Raw genomic sequence first — 9420 nt, forward strand, 5'->3', positions numbered from 1 at the left:
AAATGATACATATCCTTTGCCAAATGACCTAAATGCCCCTAGGTCACTTAAGGTTTCTAAAGTCATCCCAAGGGTAAAAACTTCCTTTCCCACCTATCTCGTTAATTATAATTAACACCCTCCATTTCCCGTTATTCACAATATTCTCAAATGCCATTAACTCTTATCCCGTTACCCTTTTAATTCCCGGCAACGTTCTAATCATTTAAACATCCCGAGACTCACCCCGAGCCCCGAACTTAATCTCGTTATGACTAGACCGAAAGCTTGCATTTCCATGATCGTCTCATGCCGAATGGCTCGAACCAATCCACATATCATGTGGTATTATTTATAATTCACCCCTATGCATAAAAATACACAATCACGCCCTCAACGAGCCAAATTACCAAAATTCCCTTTGCAATTAAAATATGAACCCATATGCATGCATTCACCATCATATAATAATATAATCCACATGAACATGCATATAATCATTAAACATCATAATAAATCAATTATGGCCCTCCCGGCCTCCTAATCAAGGTCCTAAACCTTATTAGGAAATTTGGGGTATTACATTCCCTATAGGTTGATGTCAACCTCGAAAGGTCCCTATAGTCGTTAGTCCCGTATTGGACGGCTATTCCGTTCCATACCTCGTTCAGGCTATACATGATGTCGTATTTCTCGAGCCAGCTATCGAACCTATGTACCCTCTCATCTACCCAAGACCATACATAGAAATGGTTCATATCATCCTCGCACAATATTAATCTATCAGGTTTATGTTTTAGTAGTGAGGGAGACCACAAATCCGAGCTAAGGATGACTGTACCTTGTTCATTCGAGCCCGAGCTCGAGGCCTCGTCGTTGGCCTCATTCCCCGATTGTGGAATCCTTTGACGTTGAGCTAGAGATGGAGGCCTCGCATCTCTCCTTAGGGGGAGGTTTCCAGTTGGCAGAGGTATGAGCTCCCACTGGTCATACTTGTTATTGGACCAGTCAGATGTAGACTGATCCTCCCCCAAGAGACCCCACGCCCGGAGCTTGTCTTCATGTAGGAGATAGGAGAGGGATCTCCTGCCGTAGGGAAGTTGGAGCAGAGTCTCTCTGTGTGCCCTCATCTCCTTGGTGGGGGTAGGGCGATGGTAATTGGCTGGAAGATCAAACATATTTCAACTAAGCACGAGCCTAAAACAAAGTTTGAGCACAAAAAAGAGGGGAGTTGAGATACTTACGAATCCGTCTGAACGAGTAGAATCTAGACGGGGCTAGGCCATCTGTCCAGAAGAAGGCCTTCTTGAAATCAAGAGGATGGTTGGGAAGATCCTCAAACACCTTCTTCTCCCTGGGATAGCTTGAGAGGTAGTAAAAGCCATCTCTTCCCAGAGCTCGGGAGGGATTGCTTTTCAAGCAAAAGAGATATAAAATCTCTTCTGGTGAAGGCCCTGCCCACTTCAGCTCGTGGAACAGCGACCTCAGGGCAGATAGAACCCTGTAAGAATTGGTGTTGAGCTGGAAGGGGGCCAGCCCAACAAAGTCCGTGAAGTCCTTGAAAAAAGACTTCAAGGGCAGTACTGCCCCTGCCTTCATATGCTCCTGGCTCCAAGATGCATATCTCAGCTTGCTGTCAGGATTTCCATCTCCTGGAGCGTGGCAACTCCGCTCATGGGAGGTCGGAGCTCGACACCTCAGCGAGCCCGATAGTCCTATGCTGTGAAAGGCCATAATATCAGTTATCTGACCTAACGATGTAACCGAGCTCCAATAATGCTTGGCCTCGAAGAATTCTCTCCTCGGTTGTGAGGTAGAAGGTTCCCCCATCAGCGAGAATTGGAGATCACCCGGCTTGAAGGCGATTGTTACTTTGAGCGTAGGGTCGAGAGGAATCGGTCTAAGCTCGGTGTCCGGATCTGGATAAAGGGCGACCCTTAGTCTTTTCCTTTTCCCTTCTTCGACCTCGTCTATCTGACGTCGGAAGTGGTCTCGAGTGTCCTCCTGCTCACGCCTCAGTTCGTGCTCCTGAATTAATCGCTGGTTCCGAGTGAAAGGAGATTCCGGGCTTGAAGCTATTGGTGAGTAAGGAATCGCGAGCTTTGACCCCCACCACTTTCCCGAATTTTGCGGCATCTAACAAGAAAGTAAAAGGGTGAGGACCAAGCGAACAAGAAATAAAGAGATAAATAATACCTAAGCTCGAATGATCGAGGCTACAAGGCGAGCTCGATCCAAAGGATAAGGCCAATCTCAGAGCGTGTATTCCACCGAAAGGAAGGAATGTGGATTTGATATGGGAAATCCCAAAATATCAGGGAAAAAAGGTGGCGGTTATTAAAAAGGTGATATTTTTGGGAATCGTGCATTCTTTAAACAACCCTAATTTTGTACCCGATATTTTGGTGTGCAAGATATGTATTCTGAAACGTGAAAACCTAGAGAAGGAACTATATTTGAACCTTTTTACACAAGAACTGCGTTTGAATCTAATGTCTTTCAGTCGAACATCCTAGTGCGTTAAACTAATGAATGGATCAAAAATAAATCCTAGTGCCCACGGTGCAACAGAAGCGTAAGCATAGAAAAAAAAAGAAAAAAATATAACGCAAAGAAGCCATGAACAAAAAACTTACACAATGTGATCGGCAGAAACAGAGAAATGGATGATTGTATGAGCGGTTGCAAGTGCGATCTCACCGAGTCAAAAAGTCCAACGTGGATTTGTCTTCTCGGCTTGGAGAACATGCAAGAAGTGGGCAAGGAGGTTCCTGGTTTTTTCTTTCCTTTTTTCTCTCTAATGAACGTGAAAATAAAAGAGGAAGAAGACGACCGGGGACTTATTTATAAGCCCGTGGGAATACAAAGGGTTGGATTAATCTGGGCCATTGGCCAGATTCCGTATCAGATCAAGTGGCTAAGAACCTGTGAGGTGATAGTACCCAAAAGGATGGCAGGCGGATAGACGTGGGCAAGTTTCCAAGGTACTCAAGTACGTTGAGTGAGCAATACCCAGCTGACGTGTGTCCACACTCGAGTGTGTTTGATGGAATGGTTCCCGAAGGAAGTAGTTCAAAAGTTTCATTCTCATAGGATTCAAACTAATACTTTTGAGGGGGCAAAATGTTACACCCAGATTTCGAGACCTGAGATTGTGACCTCGAAACCTGGACTCGTCAAGTGTGAGCTCGAGATATATACAACGCATGTTCGTGGTCTAGATGTCAAACCCTCGAAGCAAGATGGCAACCTCGAAGACATGTAACCTCAAAATTCTTTCTAAGCTTGAAAGAACATAGCATCGGGATATATTTGTTGCCGGGTGTCTTCAGATCAAGCAGCCCGAGCTTAAAGAGTACAAGCTCGAAATGTAACAGCCTCGATGGTGTCTATCTGCTCCGAGCTGGTCTTGGAATAAGGCGGCTAGTTCGTAACTTATCCGTAAACCTTGACCGACATGATGCTGGTTGCTGACCTTGAAGATTTGATGAGTCATCTGGTGTAACGCGTTCCGTACGTTTAAGGATATTTATTGTTGTAACATCCCAACATTAAAGATATTAACAAGTCTGTTATCCGTTTCCTGGTCTTCAGGGGACGTTTCCTTGTATATAGGAGTTACAGTATTTAATATCATTATTTTAATTAATAAGCAGAAGTATCTTCCCGAAATATGTGGGAATGAACTCTGAGAACTCTCTATAAATAGAGAGTTCATGAACATTTGTAAAGGACCGATCCTTTGATATCTTGGGAGAAACTCTGGAGAATTCATCTTTGAAGGATTTCCAGAAAACTCCAAGTCTTAATAAAATAGACTTGTGGACTAGATAGAGTTAACTGTTGAACCACGTAAAATTCTTGTTGTTCTACCATATTATTCATCTGCGCCATAGTTCCTATTGTTTAATTGCTCTACATTTTAAGTTGACGAAAAACAGCGTCAACACACTTTGATACCTAAATCTTTTTTTTTGGCGGTAACAAAAGTTTCACTTTAATACTTAAATTTTTTTTTGGCAGTAATAATACCTAAATTTATAATTTTGGTACATTCGTTAGTACTCACTGTTAACTGTCCGTTAAATATCCACATGACACATTTTTATTAGTCTAATTGGCGGAGATAATACCCAAATCTTTTCAAAAGTTACACTTTAGTACCCATTTTTTTTTGCTGTAATACCTAAATCTACAATTTTGGTGTAACTGTTAGTACTCACCGTGAACTGTCCGTTAAGTATCCACGTGCCACATATAGAGTTTGGGATGATTTTAGACTAAATTATTTAAAATTTTTAAATATTATAAATATCATTTTAAATTTTAAAAAAATCTAAAAAATTATTAGAAACTAATTAATAAAACTAAAATATGCAAATTCGAAACAACCCAAATTAAAATTAAAACTCAAAATCATCCAAAAATCTATATTATTAATTAATTTGTTTCGAATTTGCATATTTTAGTTTTATTAATTAGTTTCTAATAATCTTTTAGATTTTTTAAAATTTAAAATAATATTTATAGTATTTAAAAAATTTAGAGATATTGGTGGCGATAATATTCAAATCATTTATAAAGTTACACTTTAATACCTAAATTTACAGTATAAAAATGTACCACATGATACTTAACAGGGTGAGTTCAAACAGTTGCACTAAAATTGTAAATTTAAGTATTATTACCGACAAAAAAAAGATTTGGGTATTAAAGTGTAATTTTTGAAAAATTTAGTGATTATCACAACCAATATCCCTAAATAAAATGAATTCGTGAGTCGGTTGTTATGTTTGTATAGATTAAAGAAGATCAAAGAAAAGTCGAACAAAATTGGGATATCATTACTGATTTATTGGGACTTCAATTTACAGAAATAATAAAATAAGGACGATGTTCCTTTATTAAAAGAAAAAGAAAAAAGCTGGAAAACCAGTGCTGAACTTATGATACATAAGAGATTGAATCATTGAATTATTTTTGCCTTTGTAGGACATAAGAGAAGTTGCATCATAGAATTATTTCCTCTTGAACACTGACATTGAGAGTCTTATTTGGGAGGACAATGCTGTTAATTACCACTACCTCATCTTCAACAGAAACTGATTCACCTGGATGACCAATAGCACCGTTCAGGTTGCGAAATATCAATTATTTGTGTTTCTTTACAGGAACAGCTACAACAGTTATAAGGAAAAATAAACAACAAAAACACTTACCAAGAATTGTAATCCCAAGTTTTGCATTGTAATCACCACTGGCCTGCACTCGGGACCATGTCCCAATAGAAGATTTCCACCCAACAATAGCATGAATAACAACTGCATTTTCCTGAAAGACAACAGTAACAAAGCAATAATCGTAATTTGTTAAGCAAAGAAAAGAAAAAGATGCTAGAGTCTAACCTTTTGGCTACATTTGTGTTAATCTTGTTTGGTCCATACCTTAATTTCTACATCATCAAGGATGATACAACTGATGAGCCTTGCACCCGCACCTATGCGAGCATTTGCAGATATTGAGACATTGGGTCCTATCTGTTGCATGGTATCACATCAGAGTTATAAGTAATAAAATATTTTGACATTTACACCAGATAAACTTTGATGATAAGAAATTAGTAATGGTTTTTGTCACACGTTTATTATAGAAAAGTTTTGTACATTCTAACATGCTTTAATTCAGTAAGCTTAAGGGATTAGAGAAGAAATAAAAGTACCTTTGCAGTTGGGTGTATTTTTGCTGATGGATGAACATAAACATCACCGACAAATTTTGCACTCTTTATGCCATCCCCATTAGCCAAAAGATCTGGAGAAGTGAGCCGGAATTGTGCAAGGTACAGAGAAGAGCATCTCAATGACATTCTGAAAGTACCAACTTGAAACTTTGGTATTCTTGTCCAGATTTAAGGGTCACAAAGGATATAGCAATAGAACAACTTTGAGGCTGGTCTTACCCTGGAGTTTTGATTTGTTCCCAAAAGTCCTTGGTTTCATATGTAAATAGCTGCTTCTTCCCTGCTAGGGGTGAGAGAATATCTTGATCCAACCTCACAAAATTTGAGGGCAGACTCCTACAAAAAAGAATGAATGCTGTATCAATAATATATTCATTCATTTAGATTTAGATACAATTTCATTGAAAATGGAGTTGAAAAGATTTGTCAAAACTACTCATCAAATAACTGTTTGAAACAATCTATATTATTACTTGTTCTTCTCATTAATAAGAGGTTTTGTTTCTTAGGGGAAAAACAAAGACTTCTCAACTGCCTTCCTCTGCTGCATCCAAGTAGGGTAGGATGTAGTACATTAACTGAATCTGGCAGTTGAAATTGAAACCTCAGATTTGAGTAACCTATATGTTCCTCAGTGATTGATCATATAGTGACTTTTGTCTTCAACAAGTCAATATAGATACAATAATGCATTTGAAAACCCAACTTTAAATATTCTGCCCCACTAACAAATGATATTAAATAAAAGATGCAAATTTTGGTATTATATGGATGGAGTTGTTCTACTATTATATTCCTATAATACCTTGTTGCTGACTGGAGGGCTTCAAAACTGGATAGACGTCTCAGATTAGCTGCAAATTTTTCAGAAAAATTAGAGCATGATGTTTGAAAATAAACTTGTATAGAATAATCGGATTGGTATCAGTTACCCCTATCCTTCCTTTGTGTGGAAACCCCCTCTATGGCAGTGAAAATATCTGGTGTGAATACATAGACACCACAATTTATCAGGTCACTAACCTGGAATTCATCATGTGAGAAGTAGATTAGCTATGTTTTGAAAGAAACTGAAGTTTAATATGCTGATCTGTTGATCTAAGAAAGCTAGTAAATTTGAAAGAGTGAAAATTTCCAGTGCTGAGCTTACAAAAGTCTCAGGTTTCTCCGTGTAATGCAACAGTTCATTGGTGGTTGGATCAGCTACCAGCTCCCCAAATTGACTGGCGGACTCCACAGAAACCTGTACGAAAAGAATGTTATAAGGAGTAACCATGGAAAGATCTCTGCCAGGACACTTGCTTGTACATGTGTTCACCTTACCTTAATCACTAGGATTGTTCCCATTCCACCATAACTTTTATGAGCCTCTTCAGATATTAATGAAGAAAAAATTAGACATTAAGATTTGTGATCGTATAAACATGTATTATAAATTTCATTACGCATAGTTACCAAGCATTTCTGGCAATGGAAAACTGCAGCATACATCACAATTGAGCAAGAAAATGTGTGACTGCCATGAAAGGAACAAGCAACCAAATCAAGATTTGAGCTTTAAACAAATTTCTACCACCAAAAAGGCATAGTGGTATACACGTACATGATCTCAGTGTATCATTTCTAGAGCAGAAAAATGACAAAACTTGAAATAAGAAAGGTGAGAAAAAATATAAACCGGGCTGTCTTCCATGATCAGATCTCTGAAGTTATAGAGTCCACCAGCTGAACCAAGTGGCTTGTCTTCCCTCAGATATCTATGGCAGCATAACAGCAGAATGATCAGAATTTCTCTTAGGGGGTTTAAAGGCATTCAAAATGTATATTACCTCACAGGGACTTTAAGCTCATTAGAGATTGCAGATACATATAATGCGAATTCACGCTCCTCATAGAAACCAATGAGAAATATTTGTGCCAGGTTTGGAATCTGTAACAAGCAACAATGAGTTATGTGACTAATGTTTTGATGTTAGAAATGGTACAAATCCAGAATCATTTAATTTGTATTATTCAAGAATATTATACCCTTTTGCAAGCAGAAATCGGATGATGGACCATTGGTTCTCCTGCCAAAGGAAAGAGTGGCTTTGGGACATTCAATGACAGTGGACGGAATCTAGTACCTGCGAAATTCAGAAAATCCGATTGAAAACATGTTCATTAAAGATGAGTCTAGTAGTTCGAAATAAGAATCAATCAAATTATAGGAATGCAAAATTATTGTAACCAAATCACAACTGAGGGACACAAAAACGAAATGGGTCTCATTCATTGAATGGATATTCAAATCATCATGAAAGAGAATCACAAAAAGAAAAGATTGAGTAATTGATTCCAAAAAGACCATAGTTTCTTTCATAAAAGAACTGAATCTAAGAAAACAGAGAAGAGAAAAGCAGAAGCTATTTCCATCGAGGAATGTGATCTTCTTCAAACCTTTTGTGGGTCCTCCAACCATGATCACAGCAACCACCTTCTCACCTGAGCTCCCCATGATCCTCTACCAAAGCAAACCCAGATCGCCAAAAGACAAACTTAAGTGCTTCAAATCTCCACTCTTCAAAAACTTTAGAGAATTGACACAACAGAAAAGAACCCAGATGGAAATTTATGAACTATGCGTATCTAAAGCCACCAAATGATTATATACCAAAAAAACAAGTACGGTTTAGCAAGGTAGCAGGGTGTGTAAGAAGAGTGGGTTTATAAGTAAAAAAGGATTAAGGAAGATCCAACAGTTTCGTTCGTGTAAAACGTTGGTATACAATATGTTACGTTTAAAAAAGGACTAAGCTAATAGTTCAATGCCACTCGCTGCCGATAAGTACGCACAAACAGCCAATGTGTAGGAAGTTTCCACCTTCTCTTTTACCACAAAACAAAAGAAATTTTTATGTTACAGATAACTATCTCATTCATCAGTCTTGTGTTGTTATGTCTGGTACTGGTTTCACTTTTCTCAAGGAGAAACACTCTTCAATGGGAGCACCATGTCCTGGGACCCATTTTCATCACATGATTTTTCCCTATTTTTAATTTTTAATTATTTATTTAATAAGATTTATTTTTTAAGGGTAAAGAGGATTTTAATTTGTTCCATCAAATTGTTTGGGGCAAAATTTTATGAAGGATTTTTTTTGGTGTGTGTGGCTTTACCCTCAAATTATATCCATGCAAAAATATATTTCATTAGGACTTTTACTACAAAATATAGAGAAAAATTACGTAATTCATGAATTTGTATTAATTTCACATTCATGCATCAATTTTGTTTGTGGGAAGAAAAAATAAGTATTTTTTTCTTCTTTCTTTCAATCTAATGGTAAAAGATTATTTTATGTTATTTTATTCTTTTTTTTAGGGAAAATGGTAAAAGATTAATTGCCTTAATGCTTTTTTGTTTGAGCCATAGGGTTTTCAAGTCATTTATGTCTTTGTTTATACATTTAAGCCTTTAAGAAATATTAATGTTGCATCTTATTTGAATCTATTAAAAGCTTTAGAAAATATCCTAGTCTGTCAAAAAAAAAAAAAAAAAAAGAAGAAAAGAAAAGAAAAATCCCAAGTGGGTTGATACTTTTTCCTTTTCAATCTTATATAAATATATGTACTTTTAAATAGGCATTAACCCTAAACTAGACACCATCCTAGGAGCCAACAACTCGAAAGCATCATACTAATGAAAATAATAATGCTTA

General features: G+C 37.3%; 1 protein-coding gene across 1 annotated transcript; it reads right to left on the reverse strand.

Annotated features, from left to right (window-relative positions):
* Positions 1-4797: 4797 nt before the first annotated feature.
* LOC133830438 (uncharacterized) lies at positions 4798-8649 on the reverse strand. Its single transcript, XM_062260413.1, has 14 exons — positions 8159-8649; positions 7748-7845; positions 7549-7649; positions 7398-7476; positions 7175-7235; positions 7043-7089; positions 6870-6962; positions 6652-6742; positions 6525-6573; positions 5939-6055; positions 5699-5846; positions 5424-5516; positions 5199-5310; positions 4798-5090 (listed from the first exon to the last, which is right to left on the reverse strand). Exons 1-14 carry the CDS (start codon positions 8214-8216, stop codon positions 4990-4992), a joined length of 1248 nt encoding a protein of 415 aa, XP_062116397.1. The 5' UTR covers positions 8217-8649; the 3' UTR covers positions 4798-4989.
* Between the last annotated feature and the right edge of the window lie 771 nt (positions 8650-9420).

Source organism: Humulus lupulus, chromosome 4 (assembly GCF_963169125.1).
Source record: "Humulus lupulus chromosome 4, drHumLupu1.1, whole genome shotgun sequence".
NCBI classification, from domain to species: Eukaryota; Viridiplantae; Streptophyta; class Magnoliopsida; order Rosales; family Cannabaceae; genus Humulus; species Humulus lupulus.